This window comes from Cydia strobilella, chromosome 17, assembly GCF_947568885.1.
Source record: "Cydia strobilella chromosome 17, ilCydStro3.1, whole genome shotgun sequence".
Taxonomy (NCBI): domain Eukaryota; kingdom Metazoa; phylum Arthropoda; class Insecta; order Lepidoptera; family Tortricidae; genus Cydia; species Cydia strobilella.
Window position 1 is genome coordinate 13,196,861 of NC_086057.1, and position 23,673 is coordinate 13,220,533.

General features: G+C 35.6%; 1 protein-coding gene across 2 annotated transcripts in view; it reads right to left on the reverse strand.

Moving 5' to 3' along the window:
• The window catches only part of LOC134748761 (solute carrier family 22 member 1-like), a 45,768-nt gene that overhangs the window by 16,932 nt on the left and 5,163 nt on the right, over window positions 1-23,673 (reverse strand). For both annotated transcript variants that reach the window (XM_063683539.1, XM_063683540.1), the window contains exons 2-3: window positions 7,759-7,941; window positions 368-581 (exon numbers count right to left, since the gene is read on the reverse strand). In XM_063683539.1, the coding sequence (XP_063539609.1) occupies window positions 368-581; window positions 7,759-7,919 (375 nt within the window). In that variant the 5' untranslated portion in view covers window positions 7,920-7,941. The remainder of the gene's footprint in view (window positions 1-367; window positions 582-7,758; window positions 7,942-23,673) is intronic.

The window sequence follows — 23,673 nt, forward strand, 5'->3', positions numbered from 1 at the left end:
TTGAATTAAATATTTTAACGTAATTCGGGGCCCACCCACCCATTGTATTTTATTGTTTTTACGGAATTAATCAAATCTTTTACAACAAGATGATATAACCCAGATTTATGGTAGGTAGGTATTCAATGTACGTATTATTGAAAAATCTGCTTTATTATCTTAATGGAGGATGGAAGGGTAAATTTTTCAATACTCCTAATAATGATAATATTGATAATCTAGCTGATGATCCCCGTCATGACAATCTATATGTCATGATGAGTATCATGCAAGTTTCGTGAAAGAAAAAATATAGACGTCACAAGATCTAAGCCTGCACCTTGACAGTATTTTTAAAATTAATAATATAGGTATACATATCACTCACCTCTTGCATAAAGCTTTGATCAATCTCATACACGTATCTCTCACACAGCACGACCTTGCTGGTGTTAAACTGATCCGCCGTGCACCCCGTGCCGCTCTGCGCGTATCTTACGCAGGACTCTAGGTGTTTCTTGTCTGGTGTGGTCGGGATGGCGAACGAATAATCGAGCCATGAGGTGTCGTTGTATAGCCCTTCGCAGCCTGGTACTTCGCATCTGAGGCAGATTTAATTGGAAATGTAAGTCTAATAGTGAGTTTTCTAGTTTGTTGTTTGTTTTTAACTTGTGTGGCGTATGATGGTACACGCTGTATCTCACTCACGTCACGTTATTGTTTGTTGTTTACCTGTAATATGTGTGTTTCTTTGTAAATTTTATGTTGAGGTTGTGCAGTAAAGTGGATTTGTATTGTATAAGCTAGAATAAGAATAGCGCCTGGAGAAAGTCTTATAGCAATCATTCAATTTGAGCATAATATGCACACAAATTATTAGGCAACTCATTAATTATCTCAATTCCACCATGATTCCACCCCGCTTTTCACCCTTTTAAGGGATGATTTTCGGGATAAAAACTATCCTCGGGACTCAAACTATCTCTATGCCAAATTTCAACTAAATCGGTTCAGCGGTTTAAGGGTGAAGAGGTAACACACAGACAGACAGACAGACAGACTTTCGCATTTATAATATTAAGTATGGATTAATTCATTCAACAAATTACAAAAGTATTTAATAATTACTAATTTAATTTACTATTTCAATTTTTGCAGAAATCGCGAAGCGTTTGGTTGACGTAACTGGTGACCGAAGAGCTGGCGGCTTTCTCGCACAACGTATCAGCATTGCGAATATTGCGATACAGCGGGGAAATGCCGCCAGCATTCTTGGTACAATGCCTCAAGGGCCTATTTTAGATTTAAGGTAGTTATTAACTTCGTTTACGTAGTACCACTGTATATATCTTGTATGTTAATTACTAATTACAAACCGGGTGTAAAAAAGGGGTTTAGTAAGTTTGAAATAATATTGTTTACCACGGGCCCTAAGCTGTTTGGGTTTGTCCTGTATGATAAAAATGTCGTTGGCATTCCGATATTGAATGACATTCAAACTTCAACAAATTAAAGATACTTATTAACTGTACAAGATTAGAACGTAGTGATTATATGCTCTTTGTACAAGACAAGGCAAAACTAAACTACCAAACCAAAGAATTGGTCTCATGCTTGTCGCTTACATTTAAAACCCCTCTATCGTTTTTTGTTGAAGTACTGCTGTAATAATTGCTTGCTTTATACGAACATTGCAGTTGTTCGAATAATTGGGCCGTATGCTTGTTTGCCACCGACGTGGTATTAAAAAAAAACAACCATCGCACGCGCGACGCATTTGCAAAATTTGGGCATGAGCGTTTTCACATTCTCCTATCCGATGATATCGGATGTCGGAAGGAAGTAAAATGTAAGATATATACTCAGTGTTGGCCGAAACGTAATTGCAATTAACCATTAACCAGTACAAATTGAACCGTAAACTGTAACCGTCCGTTACGGTTTACGGTTCAATTTGTACTGGTTATTGGTTAATTGCAATTAACGTTCGGCCAACACTGTATATACTTACTGTGTTTTTCTGTATTTAATAAATCATTGTGACTAAAAAGCGATACATAACGCGAAAAAGGCGGACTTAATGCAAATGGCACTCTCCTGCAGCTGTTTATGTCGTAGTCGCCTTCCAACATCCGATATCGCAAAGGCGCTTCCGATAAATTCAGCCATGTCGGAGCCCCCCGTCAGCTTTCGTATCGGTAATATTTGTTTGTGTGCGTATGTGTAGGCATAATGCTTGTTGTAGTGTGCATGACTATTAAAGACGGCGCCCGGGCGCGCCCCCGCGGCCTGACTACGCGGATGTCGGATCCTACATACTAAATCGGATCGGACAATGTGAAAACGCTCTAACGCACTCGAGATTCGCTCGCAAATCACCAGTGTGATAAAGCCCTAAAGCGTTTTACCTACGTCAAACGCATGTAGGCCGGTCCGCACAGTTCAAAATGTATGAGAAATCTACATTAATTCTCACATTAGAGATTTTTTGAGATGTGATTACCTATGTTACAAATAATATATTTTGAAAAAAATCTCCACAAAATATGTCAATTTGTTTTTATAAATCCAAATTATTACTAAAATAGAGAAATAAACCAAAACATCAATCCCCACACTAGAGATTTTCTAATATGCTGTTCTCAGGCATATACTCATTAAGTATTTATATTTTCTTCCAGCTTGGCACAGAAACCTGCCCCCAATAACTTTCTTTATTAAATTTTTTTTTTACATAAAAATAACAACTAATGTGTACATAAAAATTACATGTTAATTAAGCTCTTTATATTTACTATATTCTACAAAAAAATCTCTAACGTAAATGAATCCGTTTAATTACTATTAACCATTTCTGTTTCGATTTTTTTTTGTTGCTTATAGAAAATGGACACTCGACTTTTGTTTCACCTTCATAAATCTCTTACTCATGTTAGTGTAATAACAAAAAAAATCTCACGTATATGTAATATTGTATGGAATACAACCATAATTATTACGACGTCCAAGCTATTTAAATTACCCACGCAGGCACTAACTGACGGGTACTGATTCACTGTAGAGAACGTTTGATCGACTTCCATATCTCCGTCTCACTTCAATGTTCGCGGTAGACGATCGGTCCGCTTGAACTGCCGAGAGTTCGCGATGCGGTCGACCGTTAATTCTCCCATGACTAACTTACCCAGTTTCATCGGTACGCGTAACGATTGTTTACGCATGTTTAATTTTGATTGCGCGCTTACTTAACACACCTCAAGCAAAGCTCCGATAAAACGCGCAATGCATACATTGCGGCATATATCTCACGTATGTCAGCTATGAGGCTATGACATAGCAATGACAGACAGTGGCAGTTAGTGCCAAATTAGAATACAGACTTTTTTACCAACCATAAAGTTAGTGCAAAGAGAATTTTAAACTCCTTAGTGAAAACCTCACGGTTTGTGCGAAATTGAGCGTTAAGCTATGCTATGCTAATAAAGATGATGGTGTGATTTACGGAAATTAATAATAGATATAATTTATTTTATTGTATAATACATTCCCGTTTCATTTACACCCAATATTATATATTTTTCCGTAATCCAATGCGTTTATAATTACTGTAACCGTCTGTGTAGTGTACCATAATATACGCGATGGTTTGTCCTCCGGGCCCAAAATCGATGATCCCCTTTGATTATTTATTTTAAATGAACTTCAAAATCCAGACAGGAAATTTGATTTTGACATTTACGGCTACTGCCGTAGCAGTCGACAGCAATGTCGCGCTTCAATATTGCTGCAGTCGACTGCATTGCTGCAGAAAACGTGAAAAAGGTCATTCAATTCAATGGGTAGTAGGGTTATGAGATGAAATGACGCAATAATGAAACTTTAGTTAATTAACAATATTATATTAAATCATTATTACATACTATTTTACTCACAAAAAGGTTTACTACCAACATACTTCTTGGTGCCCAAATGAAATAAATAGTACATTTCGATGCTAGTGCGGAAAGTATGTCATTACTTCACGAGTACCGAGATAGGTATCTTGGCAAGACTCGGGACGAGTGAAGAATGACATTTCCGCACGTGTATCGAACGACGTTTTTTAACACAGTTGCGAAAAAATAATAAAAACAACAAGTGAGGAATAAAAACAACAAGTAAGGAATAAAAACTTGGAAACTAAAACGCCGCTTAGTAAGAAAAAACGCCTCTTTTTTGACAGGCGTTTCGGCAGCTATTCCTTTAAAGTGATATTTTCCAGAATGAACAATAAATGGGCTACATTGTCCATTTTTTTATTTAGTGCAAATCGCCACACTGTAATTGTAACAGGGAAAATTGTCACAAAAAATTACATAACATTAATTTTTTTTGTAAACAAATCATTTTTTTTTGTATGGAAAGGTCTAATAATTTTTTCAAAAATGAATTCCACGTTCCTAAATTATACGAAAATGATATATAAGTTGCCCTAGTTGCTAAGAACAGGAAGAAATATAGCATAGATTGGACTTGGGGAGCCGACCCTTTCACCCCCCTTTTGGGGGGCGTTACGATCTCGTGGCTACCGGGCTGAATCAGTTTTATTTGCCCTAAGGAACAATCAATCGTGCCAAGCGGCATCGCCTGAGACAAAAGTGCATACTCAATGCGCTTATCACTATAATTTAATAATCAAATTAATGGGCCCTGGAGGTAAATTCTCTGAAAACCTTAAGTTAGCTCATTTTACTTAACCCTTAAATGCATAGTGATGTATGTATGTACACAACAAAAAACATAATTTTATGCATAATTAGGTAAACTCTAATATTGTCTTCGGTTACCGCGATAGTTACTCATGAAATAAAACTATGAAAACGGATTATATCGCGTATATTGAATTTATAATACATCCCGACGTTTCGAACTCTTTACAGCGTTCGTGGTCAACGGGTGACCACGTTTCATAGGTAAACTCTATTTGGTCCTGTATAATTATTTTGATCGTAAATTAATACACTTTCCTTCGTTTTATTGAAATTTGCGCAGTATTGAAATGGCGGAAAATTGGGAAAATTTAATGATTTTTAATATGTAATTTAGGCGGTTTTTTCGGGGTTTGTAATTATTTATTTTTAAAATCTTTATTATAGGTATATTACAAATAGTATAAATTTCTAATGGTAGTAAGATTTTTTATATCTTTTACCAATAATTGTATAAATTTACATAAATTATTATTTACCCTATGTAAATTCTAATACTGGTTAAGCAGTGAAAATCGATGTTTTAATTTATATTTTTATTTTTCCTAGAATCAGTAAACAATTATGTAAGACATATATTAATTTCAGGCAAAAAGAAAAAATCATGCATTTAAGGGTTAAAGGAGACATTCTTTTATTTTTTTAAAGAAACTAAATTGCATTCAAAGGTTTTTAATTTTTTTTTTTCAATTTTGCTTGTCTAAAAATATTCTTGAGTACAGTTTTGTTTATTTTTAAAAATAAAATGAGCTAACTTAAGGTTTTAAGGCACTTTCCCTTCAGGGCCCATAAAAAAATTCCACACTGTATATTCAGAGCACGTCTTATTCTCAACTGTTAGACCTTAGACTAATATAACTTGATCCCAAGTTTCCTTACAATTATACGTAATCGAGGGCCAGGTTCATACTGGTTTCATGTCGCGATGCGCTCGCTGACAAATACCAAGCGGTAAGAATTGCTGACATTTGCGTCTTTTCACTCTCACAGCTCCCGCTACTAAAAGCATCGGATGACAGGATCGTTGAAAAGGGACAAACATATCGTTTGACGTTACGTTACTCTTCTCGTGAATTGTCAAATTTTAAAATTCGAAATTAGCTTTATAATTGGTCCGGGCGGCTATTCGAAGTATAACTAAGTGGACGGTCCTTACTAACCAGTAAGATTCAGATCAAGCATAATAGATAGTTGTAAGACTTCAAGGGTCTATTTATATCTGACACAGCATCCAGTATTCTAAACGTTTTGTGAATAGATATAAAAATTTGACAGCTATTGTTTTTCATATAAAGACAGACACTTAATGCATTGAACTATTGAACCTTAACGCAATGCCATAAGCCATAAGGTATACTTTCCTAATATACCTTGAGGCTAATTGGAACTTTGTTATTAAAAATGTCATTTTTTTAATTTGCGTGTGCGTTTCGCTCGTACTAGTTAAAATATGTTTTGGTGCGAGTGAGACGGTCGGGCGAATGATAACAAAATTATATATTATTGACATCTTAAATAAAGTTCGAATTGGTCTCTGTGAATGCCTGGGAAATACCGTATACTTTTTAAATTTTTTTATGCTGGAAATTGATTTAATTATCGAGAGAAAAATGAATATGTTATTCTTCCATAACTTGTGCAGTTACTGGCAAAAAACTAGAAATGTCCATTAATTGTGCAGAACATTATTTGCTGTTTGTTTCCAAAATCTTGCTGCTATTCTACAAATATAGTAGTGACTCGGGAGATTTTTAAACATGATCGATACAACTACTTCACAACCACCATAGTAAACTTTTCTCTCGGTGTGGGAGTTCCTCGGTCATGAAAAACTTACAAAATAATAATTTGTTTCAATAAATCTATTATTTACATTATTGTCGAGAGATATTCTGACCGTGTAGTCGTATAAGCTTCATAACCCATTCTACGAAAAATATCTAATGTGGGAATTATTGTTTAAGTAGTATAAAAGATTTAAAAAAAAGTTTTATTTCTCAAAAACGGGAACTGATATCAAGTTGTTACTTTACAGACGGGTATTCAATATGATATAGAATTCACCCATGTAGAAAAATTTGAGTGTGCATTTAATGTAACTTAAACTTTATATTGACTCCACTAATGTGATATTGCTTTATGACTCATGCAGCTCAAAGGTTATAGTATAGTAAGTTGGTCATTATCATTAGCTATCAATGCCAAACTCATGCCAAAGCTCGTTTTAGTCAGCCATAGACACATAATGAGTATGTTATATTATAGTCCCGTAATTGGGTCAAAACACTTTGGGAAAACCGACGTCTTTTTTGTGGACATTGAAATACATACTTAACGATTTGGATTTTTTTAAGACTCGTCAGTTTCATCATACAAATTATAAGAAGTAGGTTATAACATGCCTTTGTAGAGTACGAACATATAGGCTTTTAAGTCCGTTTATTTTATAATATCCACAGGAAAGACGCATAACCTTAACTCATATGTACTAAAAATGTTTCTTATGGGTATTAGGAACTTTATAGGATTTACAAGTACAAGACTTTATAGGATTGGCATTTTTCGAAATCTGAATGATTATTTATCATTGGCTTTTCAAATTAGAGGCTTAAAATAAAATAATTGACGGGATCAAGTAGGCGAGGGACTTTCCTACAAGTATAATTTCTATAGCCCGTAGTTACTTATCAGTGAAATATGTGTCATATATTTACGTCAGGAGTTATCAACCAATCGAGAGGTATTTAGGTAGGGAGGTAGCATAAGGTGCTTTTATTATTAGGTAGGTAGGTAGGTACTGATATTTGGCACGATAAATCATAATGAACTTTATGATAATAACACATATAACATCATATTAGATATCGTCACTACTTTGAAAAAATCTCGTATCTCACATTGCTACTCAATGTTAAAACGTAGACACGCATTCCATACATAGTTACCGGTTACCACATTTGTCTTTTTATTGATAGAAAAAGATAAGTTTTTTAAAGTAGTGACGATATTATTCATATGTACAACTTCTGACCTGTAATTCTGCTGTTGCGCTTCAAAAATAAATCCACACTCGAAGAAAGCGCTAAGCAAAATCGGGAAAAGCAGCAGCACGAAATTGAGTATATTGTAGCGTCCGTACGGACCTAGGCTCTCCAGCACCGAGTCTAGATTAATTTCTTTCTTCCCTTCCATCTTGGCAGCGGGGTCAAGGGTTCTGAAAAAGATAACGAATGTTAAAATCGGATTGGGGTGAACTTTTACACTGTTTAAAATATTATTTTCCCCTCACTAGCTCGGAAAGCCGTCTTTTATCCTTTAAAACAAGCGGGGAAAAACGCACTTTATCCACTAGTGGGAAAAGTAATTTGACCTTGGATAGAGCGTGTTTAAGTAGCTTGACAGATAACAAAACGTAAAACGCTCATAATAATGGTTCGTTCGATATTAATTATCATTAAATAAATGGTTTGAGAATCTAATAAAAATACCAGATTTAGCTTTATTTAATGATTTTAAGTCATAAACCTTAAAATTCCATAATAAACGTTTGTTATTTAATAATTATGTTAAATATGATTCTGAACGCACAAGTTAGTCGATGCAATTTCAAAACGCATGGACATTTTATACGTCAGAAATGTCAACATTGTCAACAAAAATTTTACTTAATAACTTCTCACGTAAAAGTACAGAATTTCCAGAGTTTTTGTTATAATATCGTAAAAAAATTAGTGATTCCAGTTGATGAAGATGATCTAACGCCTGTGGATGTTGCACTTTCCTCGCTATAGTGAGGGGAAAAGTTTTGTGTTACACACGGGTGCAAATGTATTTTACTTCTCGTGTGTTAAAACACTCGCTACGCTCAGGATTCTATTTTAGAACCACTCGCTTCGCTCGTGGATCAATTATAAAATCCTTTCGCTTGCTCGTGTTTCAATTCCACACTCGCGGGTAAAATACAACTTTGCACCCTTGTATAACAAATAACTATTTTTCTACAAGTGTCGGTTAAAATTTATTTCCGAGTAGTAATAAAATTTTTGCTGATTTGCCTACTCCCTTTTTGTCACCTCTCGTGTCTAATAATGGACTATTTGTATATGGAGTAGCTGTCACGTAAAATGTTTTGTAACTAGACATTTTTTTGAAGCTTAGCACATAAATTTATTTAAAAATGTAACATTTAAGTAATAAAAATACGAAAAAACGTAATTTTTCAAGTATAGCAACACCAGAGAATTTGGGAAGGGTGGCGCCGTGGCCGGGTGGCCTAGTGGTCAGGACGTTAGCCGCGTAAGCTGAAGACGCGGGTTCGGTTCCCGCCTCGGCCACCGGTGGACTTGGTCACTTTTTCTTTAGTATATGACATATATTGCAGTTTATAATTTATAAATATAGTAGTATGACTACTTAAAGACCGAACCTTCTTTTATGCTGGTAAGTAGCACGTGCGGTTTAACTGACAATAGACAGTGAGTAAGGGCAGGGCCAGCTTGAAAACTAACGACTATACCTTACTGACCTAAACTCTATTTCATATTTATGAATCAATCAAATCAGAATCAGATTAATAACCAATATAATTTCATTGTTAATGACAATAAATTTGAACCATATCAACGACATCGATTGAAACTTCTTATTATATAATTTATATGAAATCTCCTCGTCTCACTAACGCTTAAAGAAACGTCTCTGAAAGAGATGCAAACTGACATGGTATACGTATTTGGCACGTGTATCTATTACTGAGGCGTAGTTAAATGAAAATGATTGCTATGCTCGAATCGTAACGAATTAAGTATTCCATACACTAGAGCCTTGTCTCATGAGGCTAGTAAACAATAGTTAACTGTTAAATAAAGATAGAAGATCAGCTATGCGGGCTGCGCGCGAGTTACAAGAAATTGTAGAGCCCTGTTGGTGGTGTAGGGTTGTCCTATGACAATTTGTAATAACCTGACATCATCTACAACTCCTGAAATTTCCTGGACGGCCATTTCTTGCACGTGGGCAGTACCACGACGAAGTATAAAAGCCCCTAGCCACAGATTATATAACATGTAATCTTACTTAGAGCCACCTTGGAGCCACCCCACACTAGCATCTCCCAAGCGTTGGTGTGTAGCATAGACATAGTATATACAAGTATAGTCATAGACATGAATCCGAGCGCCCAGGGGTAAGAGAAAGACATATTCATGTATTGACATTTTCATGTATGGCAGCATAAACCTTTTTCTCTTTCACTCTTATAAATTTCGGTATTACGCCATCGCCTTGCTATGATGCCATAACCCGACCATGAAAAAATGCCCAGTCGGTGACAAAGACAAAGCATGGCACTATTTTCTCTTTCCTCTTAGGAATCGCAATAACACTATCTTTCTCTATCAAAGAGTGTCAGGCCCTTGGTGTGTAGTCAACTCTATGGCTGCTGCATTTTCCATAGCGGTGACTAGACGCCGACGCTTAAAACAAAAGACGCTAGTGTGGGATGGCTCTTAGCCCCTTAACTCGCTACCATATTATTATAGTGTAGGTGCAGCTACCTTTGCTTTCCTCTACCCAACTCCAAACTTTTAGCTAGCTTCTAGCAGTTAGCTCGAGTTTCTAATAAAATCCCGACACTCTCCAAGTTCCCGCAAAACACTGACCAAGACACTACCACAGATCATATAATACTAGACCCTACCCAGGTGCTCTCACCCACCGCTCCGCGCGATTTAACGCATGCGCGCGGACTACACCTATGTAGTTGTTAAACAGAAGCAATTAAAAAAGGGACAGGACACCGCCCGCCGCAGGTAGGTGTGACAGAGAGTACACTACGTATTAGCGTGCAGCGAATTTTTGACACAACTATAGTTGAAGTGAATAAGAGTACCTTCTCTAAGTATTTTTATTACAACAGCTCGTAAAGTATCTATTTATTTATCCTTCAAGAACTAATGAGAATATTGCATTTTATATTTATATGCAAGAACGGAAAAGTAAGTTGGTGCAAATTCCTCATGTTAGCTGATAGAATTAATTTATAAATGATATTTTTGAATACTACGCTCGTGGTTCAATTTTAAAATCTTCCGCTTACTCGGTACTATTGAAACCACGCAGCCATTTTTGTTTATAAACCAAGTTTTGTAATGAGTAGGTACTATACATTTTCTGGAAAACTTTGTTTACGGACACTGTTTATAAACAAAATTGTTTATAGTGAATACGTGGCTTTATATTTCGTATTATGACTGTGGGGACAGTCACATGTATGTTTCAATTTGTCAATCCTACCATTCCTACCTAAGAAGACACATTTAATAAAATTGAAAATTAGATATATTATCTTATGATCTTGAAAAAAAATAAGCTATTTTAAAATGCATATAATCATAGTCCGCCTATAACGGGGATAAATAAGAATAATGCGTTTTTTTGTATCAAGTGTCTTGTTTATTTACATATTTCCATCTAAATAGCTAATTTAAGATTTTTCAGTTGTTCGTTTTCATCTAGTTGTAAAGCCTGACCAGTATGATTATTGTCAAGAGGGCGCTGTTCATTCTCATGTATAGGGTGACAGTTCAGTATAGTATGAAAAAATTTGTTCCAGTAAAATTCCGCAACATGGCGCGTGATCATATATTCCTGGTCAGTTGTGTGAACTTACATCTTTGCTTTTGATTGCTGTTTATGACCCATATAAATAAAATAGAAGTTGTGCTAATTATAATTTACTTAATATAAGAAGATCTGAAAATAAATTTATCAGGTACTTAATAATGATTTTTAAACGAAAGATGGAGCGTTTATCTGTAAGATGCTAAAGGAGGAAAATTTAAGTGGCCATAATTGGATGATAAATTGACTGCCAGTTTGTTAATTGACCCCTTAATCTAAGGTAGTACCTACTTATTCACTGTTTTGACTACTCAATGAGCGTACTGTAGTTTTGAATCATCGTATAGATATAGACCATTGACCAATCGTGAACCTAATAGCATGAAGATAAGGTTTTCTACGGCTATATTCATGTCGCGGTTGATGAGAAAATGACATCCATGACAAGTTGACAACCCTAGATTTCTTTGAGTCCTTAACGTACCGTTCGGATTCAGACTACGCCAGCAATACTGCTGCAGCGCGACATTACTGCCGACTGCATTGCAGCCGCAAATGTCAAAAATCACGGCAATAATGCAGTCGGCTGCATGCAATGCAAGAGTCAGATAGGGGCCGGGATGCCACGTATGTAGAAAATCAGACGATACACGGGACCCAAAGGAACTTCTAGGGTATGAAGAGCGATGTTGAAGCAAATCGCTGATAGATCAATTACAATTCGTCTTTTTTGTAAATATATTACAAATTCTCTACTACTTCACACGGCGTTAATTTTTCCCGTATACCGTATACGGGATTTTATCGAATACCGTAGTGACAGCAAAATTTGTAAGGAAACGTTAAAGTCGGTCACATGGCGTGTATGCGGGAAAGCCGTGTAAACCATTTTTAGTTTCCTTGCAAATTTTCGCAAATCAAATTTACCCTCCCATAGAAAATGGACCAGCCAAAATGCACGAAACAGCCAGTTTTTTTCACGATTTCGGGGTTGGTCCCATAGTAAAAGTTGCTCAGTATAATCCCAAAACCTCCCTGGCAAGGGGAATCCACCTATTTTCACATAGGCATATTTTCACGTGACATTAATACACTTTGTCATTGCAAGTGTCATGCAGTTAGCTTGCTCCGACCCTAGGATCAAGGACCAACTTATAAAAACAAAGGATTAATTCATTAATGCGACCTCACAGCTATTTGTGAACACACCATGCCTCCTGATTGTTTGATCACGTCATTCATGTTTGTCAAGTAAGCTCAAAATGTATGTCAAAAGGTTACTAACACAAACATGTGTAAATAATCCGCTTCGTTTATTCGTAGTGCAGTTGGAGCGAAATTAATTGACAAACAATTGATTACTTTGTAAGTTTGCAGCAGCAGCAAGCACGGTGGTAGACTGGTCGTATGCCATTGCATCATATTGACAATAATATACTTAAGGCCGTTCCATCAGTTTGCCGCTGTCACTGTCACATTTCGGAAGAAATAACGGGAAAAACCATGCGCGCCAAGTGTCAATCTTGATCGAATTTTGTCGATTTTTATTTATTTTATAAACGTTGCCTTGCAATATCGAAATTCGAAAGCGGTAAAATTACTATTTAAGTTAAGATTGTTTTTTCTTCTTTTTTGGCTTATAATAAATAACCGAGTAAAGTTGGATTAAAAGTCCTAGTTAGAGGTTACTCTGGGAATTAATTGTATCGAGCGAAGTGTCATAATTCGTGTATCGGAAGCTTATAAATTAAAGATAATAAGCGGGTTATACTTTAACACCTGTATTCGATACTACTTTTTTATACTACTAGGGAGCTGGCTTTACACCGTCCGCAATCCACATTGAAATCAATCGCAGACACCCGAGCCGACCTTCGGCCCGTATCTCGGAAGTACGCATCGCCGCCCAAGCACAATGTCCTGAGCTGCTGACTACTGTGCCTACGAATGGTATATTATATGTATTGTTTATTTATATCGTTCGTTTTGACTTAAGAGTCCGTAGTAGATTTTAAAATCGCTAATAATCTATAAACGCGCATACGATTATAACTAGTTTGTAATTTAAATTTTATTAAAATAAAAGTTAACCCGCCGTTAACAAGCAGCCCGCATACAATAAAAAAAACGTTATAATTTTAAAACTACATTCTTAAATTAAATATATCGAGAATTAAACATGTAGAGCGTTTTTCGACTTAAAATACGTGAGTGACCCGTTATTAATATATTTAATATGTATGTGTCTCACGGAAGTTTTGTTAAAATTACATTCTTAAATTACATGAAACTCGCTATGAACTGTTACGTATTTATCATCTGCTCTTATTATATATAAAATATCCATGCTGTTAAATTCGACGGCTCCCATCGGATGGAATTTAGTTCAATGATTTAATTTAGATCATTGTTTCGACTCATTCGATGCAGAGTATAAAATAGCAAAACAGCTGTATCTACAACATATAATATATCATTAATCATAATTATTTAAAACAATTATAATTTTTCCTGTTTAGTATGCCATATCGATTTTAGTTCAATCACGTTTCTGTATTCAATACTTTACATATATTGAAATTATCTATGCAGATATAAGTAACCGTTTTGAAATTACTTGATGAATTAATGATTCAAGTTTGGTGCGAGATTTATTATTTCAGGGGCCAATTATATAAATTAGGTCATATACAATTTCGGTTTGGAGATTGATATATATGCCCTTAAGCTAAGTCTACATTAACATAGGAAGCATAAGTGATGTGTCGCGTCACATGGTAACAAGAGGTGTTGAGAGAATTATCGTCCGAGCATCTCGGAGACAATGCGTTGTTTGTCTCACGAGAATCACAGCTGCCATTGTGAATTACGACCTAGTGATTAGTTTACGTTAGTGACATGAATTAGGAACATGCATTATTACTGTGGAAGATATCAATCGATTCTACTTCCCGTGAGATTCTCATAAATTCTAATAAACCTGTTAGGTATCTATTGCTCCAAAAGATCCCAAAATGTGAAAACAAATGTACAGCCCATACAAAAACCGCAAAGCTCACGTCACAGGCCTCGAGGCCACGATCCTCAGTCATGAGGGAGTGACCACAGAGGAATATATATAGGTTATACTGAGCAACTTTGAAACTTTGAAATGTATGACCTATATATTCATCCCGTAAATTATTGCAGGTGACTAAATTTACAACCTGTAGAATGTATACTTTTGAGGCGTATATAGGCGTAGATGCTGTACCTACTGAATGAGTTCGAACTGATGGCTCTTCAATACGATGGCCCAGCGCTAGAGCAGCGAGATGACCTCGCGATGGTTGAGAGCACGCACTATGTAATGGGCCCCGTGCAGATGCGTACGCACCATTGCTAGCTTTGATGTGCGGACAAAAAACCGACACTGTGGCCATCCCATCGCCATCCCGCCGCGCCATAAGCCATCCGACACCACTACCCTCTCTACACGCTGCCAGTATGATGGCCCATCGTGTAGAGGCGCCATGAAGTTTATTCCGTGACGTGAAGCGTGCTGCTACTGCCTCTAACATGCTAACACAGCCATGGTAAACGTTGTAGAGATAGTTTCCAGTTTAACGCGAATCTAAACTTAACCGCACGTTAGAAAACTTAAAGTATAATTATCGTTTTTGACGGATATACAGCTGGTCCAAAAATACGTAGATTTTTATTAGTGCGGCATTGTTCTGAAAAACAAACATTTGCGTTTGTGTATCATAGCTTCATAGCTAAAGGAAAACATTACGAAGATAATACGTTATTTTTGAGTTAAATGTTTGTAGTTTTAACTTTTAATGGCATTTTCTACAAGACTTTGTAAGTAAAAATAATATATTATTCCTAAAACTATATTATCAATGTTTGTGTTTTGGTTAATGTTTGTGTTTTGTTTAATGCTTGTGTTTTTGTTTAATGTTTGTATAATGTACTTATGAGTCACATCAGTTACTCGAAATAAATGAATTTTAATTTTAATTTATCAACGTGTTTTGGGCCAAACAGTACCTATAGATCAATGCAACCAAGCATTTGTTAATGTACGTACATAGTGATTGGCTTGTCATGGAGTCCTATAAATTACACAGCACACGTGTTCTTAATTTGAAACATGACTGGTCCTAACCTACCTATACATTTCGGACTTTAAATGATCAAATGAATTGATCACGACCATACTTGTCTTGCCTGATCAGAGTCAAGGCCGTTTCATCATCATTTTTCATCATCAGTCATTTCATCATGAGTGTGAATTTTACTAATGGATTTATTGAATATAATATGCCATTCGTCCTTGGTGGTTGCAAATGCGTTAAATAATGAAAATTTACAAAATTGAATAAGAGTCCGACCAAGATAAGTCAGCAGTGCAAGTGTTATTTTAAACGTCAAACTTTAATTATGAAATTATAATGTGCTATGCAGTTGCAGACTTAAATATCTTGGTCTAACTCTATCTAATAATAGCGATGACAAGCAGGAGGGCGATGCAAACTAACAAATCGCGTTTTGATATCACTCGTAATTGCGTTTGTATGTATTCAATTTTATATATTGGTGCGAGCAAGGGTCACTTCGAGCATAGAGTAACTTATACTAGAGCGGTACTGTCATAGTAAATTTTGTAACCCCAGTAAATTCACTGCCATCTGTCGACACACTTTAAAACTAAAAATAAATATTTATAAAAATACGATAAAATGTATTTAAATATGGATAAATAATTTTTTTTATTTGCTTTAATTATTTTTATGATTTTGACCCATGTTCTTTCACTGATATGCGTAAAAATTGTTTAATAACAAACGAAACCGTCAACGCCATCTATACGACAGTAGGCCAAAGCTAGTAGCGCCCTCTGAACGAGAATCAATTTTTCTTGATTTTCGAGGCACGTTTTTTCCTTAGACTGTATCCATCTATTACGGAGTTATATCTATCTTTGCTTCGAGTTATAAAATATATGTATATGTCAGAAAAGTTAATTTGCTATGTTTCATTAAAGACATCTGTTGTAGGATAAGTTGCTAGATCCATATAAATTAGGTAAGCGGTAAGCAGTTTACATTCGAGTTCCATGGACATATAAAATTCAAAATTGTTATTCATAACATCTGTATCCATACTAATATTATAAATGCGAAAACCGGTGAACCGATTTAGTTGAAATTTGGTATATAGTGTGAGTCCCGGGGAAGGACATAGGTTAGTTTTTATCCCAAAAGTCATCCTTTGAGGGGTTGAAAGGGGGGGGGGGGGGGGTGGAAGTCTGTATGGGAATCGATGAAAAGCAGATTGGATAAAAAATAAGCTACCCAAATTACTAACTCCACGCAGACGAAGTCGCGGGCAAAAGCTAGTAACCTTAAAAGTCAAAGAAATAACAGATACATACTCACATAAATATTAATTTTATTATGATAAAAACTAATAAAGATAAAATGACTGTTGTAAGTTCAATCCAAAGTTGTTATCAATAAAGAGGACAAGCATCCTTGTGTCCATGGAAATATAATACACATTATTAGATATACGATGTACTGGAAATAGATTATGACTAAATAACGGCTAGGGTTGTTTCCAACAGATAAATTGAATTGTTTCAGAGCGGTCATGGAACCGAACTTAATAAAAAAACAGAATTGAGAACCTCCTCCTTTTGATATTTCAAAACCAGAAAGCAAATGTTTTTGAAAAAAGAGGTGAGGGCTCAGTGTGAGGTTATTCTTCTTTAATTATTCTGACTTCATAATAACATTTGTTTTCCATATATATGAAAGCTGGACTGGTTGGTACACTTCTCTACATATATATAAGGAAAGGAGCGCTGTAACACCCAGAACTCTTATAGGTACTCGTAACTACTGAAAGGTCGTGGGTACGAAACTACGAACCCCGATTCGTACCTCCAACATGTAACTCGCAATGCGACTGTTGTTATATGCATATGTGAAAAGCTTTTACGGTAGAAGTATAGTGTAGTAACTACGAGTGTAACGAACTTATATAAAAATAGTCTTATAATTTGTCGCCAAAACAGTTTCCGCTTGATTACATAATTCTTGGCACTTTCATCCATCTACTTACTCAGTATTATGCGAGTAAAGTCAATAGTTCAATGATATTATTGATAACCTGAGGCCAAGATAGCAGTTCATACTTATATGTTGTATGATTTATTATTGATTTTATGATAACAATACGGCAACAATGTTTCTAAGGCCTCGATCGTTGGTATAATCGCTAATTTTCTTATAAATATACAGTATATTAGTATTACAAATATAAATTTACCCCCTGTTCGGAGCGGATTCATGGAGCGTTCGGATTATAGTATAGAGAATTTATAGGGCATTTTTTTATGAAATAAAATAAACAATATTATGAAATTTTAAATGTGTATTCATCTGTAAACGTAACATTTATTAAACTTACTAAAAAAAATCGAATATAATATTTTTTCGGGTGGTATTTAATGACAAATAAAAAGTTTTGTCTCGCATAACGTAAGCAACTCGGATGCCCTAAGCAGAAAACAAGTATCTCGGTTTCGACAATTTTTTGAGGAGAGCAAAAAAACGTAATTTGTCAATTTTGTTGGGTATTTTGTCTAAAATGTAACATTTTAATTTTTAAATGTTATCTTAGCCTAATTGTTGTTAATTATATTAAGGGGGATAAAATTAAACTTATGCAGAGTTTGTTTTTTGATATTCTTGTAAATTAAACTTTGTAAAGGCAAAAATAGTTTTCTGTGTAGATTGCTGCCCGAAAATCTCAGAAGCATTCTACACAAATTTAAGAATCTTGTGTTTAGCTTTGAAATAGCCTGGCGAGACGGCGAGTGAAGACGTAGCCGGGAGGGCGTCCGGATTACAGAGGGGTTCAGATTCAAGAGGTCCTGAGACGCTATCATGGTTGCATTTTTATCAATTGTCATGTTATGCGTCACTTTCGCACTTACATGCTTGTGAATGCTTGAACGTGACAGGCATGATGACACATGATAAAAAACCAAACATATTTAGCCCTACTGCTGTATATAGACGAGTCGATAAAGCAAGCTGCAAAGTTGTATGGATACATTCTGAATGAATTCGTGGCCATGCAATTCGCGGCTGGGTGTACCTGTACATGTCACTACTACTAGTCTGTACTAAAGGTTTTGCATTGCAGTGCGACTGTAGACGCGGGCGAACAAGTCACCGTCAATCTTCTTAATGAAACAAGCAACGAACGATTTTAAGTAGTCACACTGCTATATATAAATTATAAACTGAAATAGATGTCATATAGTAAAGAAAAAATGACGAAGCCCTCCAGTGGTGAAGGTCGGATTCCAACCGGCGTCTTTAGCAATCCGGGCTAACGCCTTGAACCCCTAGGCTACCCCGCCACGGCGGAACCGGTCCCAATTTCTCGAGTTAATGCCATCTTAGTAAGCAGTTGCATTATAGATACGGCAATACTGCTATGGTGTTACCGCGCGCCCTGTTACTGTCAATTTCCTTGATAAAACGAGTGACGGATTGAACCTTCTAATCGAGGCAACCATCCATTTTAGCAAGGATTTCCGCGGCAGCATTAATGCAGCTGCATTTCAATTCAAACTACATGTATGTCGCAATACAATCTAAAAATAATAATGTTAGAAAAATAATAACGTTATAACGATAAGGAGCAATGCTCGCTTTGAAGTAACTCGGGTTTTTTATACGTATTTCGGGTAAGTTTGAGTGACGTATCCAGTTCACGCATTTAGAGACAAAGAGAGCTTTGTCCGTTCGCTATTTCAATCGCTTGCTAAACACAGTGAGGCGAATTCGCTAAATCCTCTCCTCTCCATCATCTTCGGAGAATCACGAGACGAGACGAGGAAGAGCGAGACGAGAAGAGAACAGTATGTACCGTACCTACACACTCGTTCTCAGCCTGTCTCGAGATCGAGATATCTCGACGAGTGTGTAGTGTACATGTACAGCCCGCATTATCGAAATATCATACATATTTGCGCAAATACAACAACCAAGGGATTCGGGTTTAAGGGTTCTTCTCTCACTGAGCGTAAGCGAGATAAAATGTGCGCGCCCGGGATCGCGGATATCATGTTTTTGAATTTAAATTTTTTGTTAGGTGAAATAAAAAATAGTAATCGGTGAGTTCGATCAAATAAAATATTTCTTATTTTATGAAACAATTTTCATATTATTAGCTTTTGTGCAAAATTTGTTACACATTTTTGAGATGCATTTTAGACTTATGTTCGTGATTTTTTTTCTATAGAGCGAAAGTAAAAAAATCAGGATTCGAATCGATGAAGATACTAGATAAAGGCCTTAAGATTGCTAATTAAATTTTTGGCAAACGTATTGTGATCTAAAAAAGTGGTACGATTTTTCAACTCTGAACCTACGGCGCCTTACAACGTTCGGGAATAACGGCGTCTTTTCTGTAAACAATACAAAAGTTAACGATTTCGATATTTTTTTCTAAGACTTTCATCATAAAAATTTGATGAAGTAAAAGATTTTAACATTTTTAACATGCCTATACGGATAATGTATGGAAACTAGGCTTTAAAGTCAGGTTATTTTATGATGTTCACAGGAAATTCGCGTGACCTTAACCCACTTAAAAAAAGTTTTTGACCCATTTCACTTAAGGCCGTTCCATCGGTTTGCCGCTGTCACTGTCACATTTCGCAAGAAAGAACGGGAAAGATCATGCGCGCCAAGTGTCAATTTTGATTGAATTTTGTCGATTTTTATTTATTTTATAAACGTTACCTTACAATATCGAAATTCGAAAGCTATCAAATTACTATTTAAGTTAAGATTGTTTTTCTTATTTTTTTGTTTATAGCATCACATAATAAATAACCGGGTAAAGTTTGATTAAAAGTTAGAGGTTACTTTGAGAATTAATTGTATCGAGCGAAGTGTCATAATTCGTGTATCGGAAGCTACGTTATTAAAGATAATATAGTCAAGAACTACATATATTTTTTCCACGTCTACGAATATCAATGCCTCTTAGAAAAACATGATCATATATGGAGATTTTTCGCTTTCTGGCTCAGGGAACGGCCTTAATGCTGCTAGAAATTATATTAATGGTAACAAACAAATAAACAAGAAGTAAAAAAGAAAATAACATATATTATGTGTGTACAATTATACAAAACTTTGAGGTAGGTTACATTTAATTGGTCGTCTAAACGCTCGTATATTCTACTGTCTCCTCGTTCGGAATTTGGAATAGTTATTCGGTCCGATGTTCGTCTAACATGACATTTTCTCACGGGACGTTTTTTGTATGTTCTTCTTTGAAGTAATATTCTCAATGGTTATACAGACCACTTGGTATTGACGAGACAAAGGAAGTAACTTAGTTGGTTGTTTACTGTTCCTAGGATATTAAAAACATTTTCGGATGAAATTATTCCAGGTGAAATTTTCTGTTTATATTTTTTATGTACTCAAAATAATAGGTATTGTAAAAGCGTGTAGAAACACCCGCTCAACAAACAGCCATGAAGGTGAATTTGAAAAAAAAACTTAAAACTGTGCACAAAAACTCATCATGCTTTGTTTGTAAATAATTGCAGGTTCTATGATATAAAAAAAATTACTTACATAGTTTAAAAATAAGATACCTACATTTAAATTAGTTACATTTGTGAATTATTTCTAGTAAAAATAGCCATGATTGACCATAATTCTATATGTAGATATAATATAATATTAATATTATCGTTTAAATTTTTCGAGTACCTATTAATCCTGCACCTAACAACCATCTCTTTTAGCCCAGTGGTTGACTGGTAGAGAATGCCTTATGGCATTAAGTCCGCCATTTGTACTTATAATTTTATGTGCAATAAAGTTTAAATAAATAATAAATAAATGAATATAAGGGCCGATACAGACGGACTGCAACCCGACTGCAAGTACATTCGTATATTCCAAGTGGCTCTGATAGTAAAGAGTAAGCAATCCGTTCGTATGTAAATCCAGTGTGTTATACTTAGTTACGACTGTGGATTGGCAACGTATTAGTGTGATACTTCGACCATGTGGAGTGATTTTGTAAGCAAAGTGAACTGGCATTCGTAGATTGTGCATATGGCATAATAAAGTGGGAATACAGAAAAACTAGAATATAGTGATGATAAATGATCACCAACGTTTTAAGTGTCTAAAGGAGCTCAAAGATCCTTGAAAGTGCGTCATTCAAATATTTATACCAAGCGACTGGAACCTGCAGTAAGTTAACCCACATTTACATTTGGTACAGAACGATCCAGCCTGAACTTATAAATACACCATGGATAGATTGCTCGCTTAGTCGGCAAGAAATTGTAACAGCTCTAAGAGTACGTTCGGGGCACATTCCACTTAATAAGTTTGGATTCATGATGCGTAAAGTTACCTCTCCATTATGTTCAGAGTGCGATATGATTGAGGACGTGTACCACATATTGGTGGAATGTGTGCGGAACGAATCCTTTAGGAGCCAACTGAAAATATCATTTAATATTTTTAACAATGTTGGTGGCTGCAATAGTGCCCTGGCTTCTCCATTGTCGGACGAGGCCAGAGCACTGTTTAAGCTAGTAAATATAGGCCTTAGTAATCGTAAGTGAGTGTGATTGTATGATGACTATATGGAGCGACATAATCGCTAAGCGATAAAGCTCTTTAATAAAGATTAAAAAAAAAAAAAAAAACCCACTCACAAGCCACTTATGTAGTGTAATAAATTTAAGTTAGACAGTCCCTCTTCTGTAATGGACTACACTACACAGGTACCTTAACCACTTGAAAGTGATGATAGCTCGATATAATGGTAACGAATTGCTGGGCGCCTCAGAAGCGTAGATCGATCGTTCGATGAGTTAAAGATATTCGGAACGGAATAGTTAGTCACCTGCTATAATATGTTACTCTTCGGAGGCCGCAAAAATATGTCACGCTCTTAATGATATGGCTCTACAAATATGACCGTGTCAGATGTTTTTGCGGCCTTCGTTGTGTGAATATTATTAATATTATTACAGGTGACTGTACATGAAGTACTTGTGGAAAACTACTAAGTGCTAAGATTCGCAAATAACAAATACAAATTAATTTTGAACGGGGAAACGAAGTAAAAATGCATGATAGTGTACATATAATATTAAGAAGGTATTTAAGATTTTTGGAGTTTTGAAAAAAAAAAAGAATAGAAAAACAGGGCTTCTCTAAAGAAAATATATCATTGAATATAAATTAGGTAATTCATTACCATTGTCGTACTTTATCTAAGCCTAGCAAATACGCAACTTCTAATTTATCACGCCACATTGCAAATGGAAAATGCAAGAGAAATCGATTTAATTCTTAAAGCGCGTAAAAATTACTCATTTAGTTCATTGTTAATCGCGATTTGCATTAATATTACATAGTAAAGCAACTATTTATAAGAAAGTTCATAGATCAATAAATAAATAGTAGTACGTACGTCACTATTAGCTACGTTTAGTAAAAGTTTAATTCATAGCGGCAACTTAATTAGCAATTATAATACACAGTTACATTATCTCAACGACAATAACCTTACGAGGGGGGTGATTCACGAAACATTTAGTTACCTAGTATTACTTGACCTTGGCTTGTGTATCATCTATATATAACCGGCGATCACTTTATTCTGGTCTTTAATTACTTCGCCAGGAACGAACCAGTAAATGCTGTTCCCACTTTACGCATAGCCTTTATAATATAGGTACAAATTTATAAAGGTTTTACAGTCGAGTAAAACTGCTTTGTGAACGGGTAGTCTGTAAGTGTAGAAGCCATCAAATCTGTATCAAGGCTGACGAGTTTATTCACCTTTAGTTAAAAATAGAACTTCAATGACTTAGTTTAGCCTCAAAGTTTGAAGCTTTATTAAGGATTTAATACACAGGCCTTGTTTGTCCTAGTTGAAGGGGAAAACGTGTCGATGAGACGCGACAACACAGCGACAATATTAATAAGTAGTTATTTGTTTTACAAGGGGGCAAAGTTTTTGTTTTAAATAACCGCTCGCGCTATTATTGATACCGGAGCAAGCGATAGATTACAAAATTTTTCACCACCACCACGAGGATTTTTTTTACCCTTAAGGTGGTTCACCGGGAATGTCCTCGATTGTACCTACTCCGGGCATTACTCTAGTAGTAGCAAGCAACTCTGCTGGGTAACAACAGTCAGAGTCTGAGCAGTTTGGTACAATATCTCCAGAACTGAACTAAATATTTCATGTTCGTCTGTTT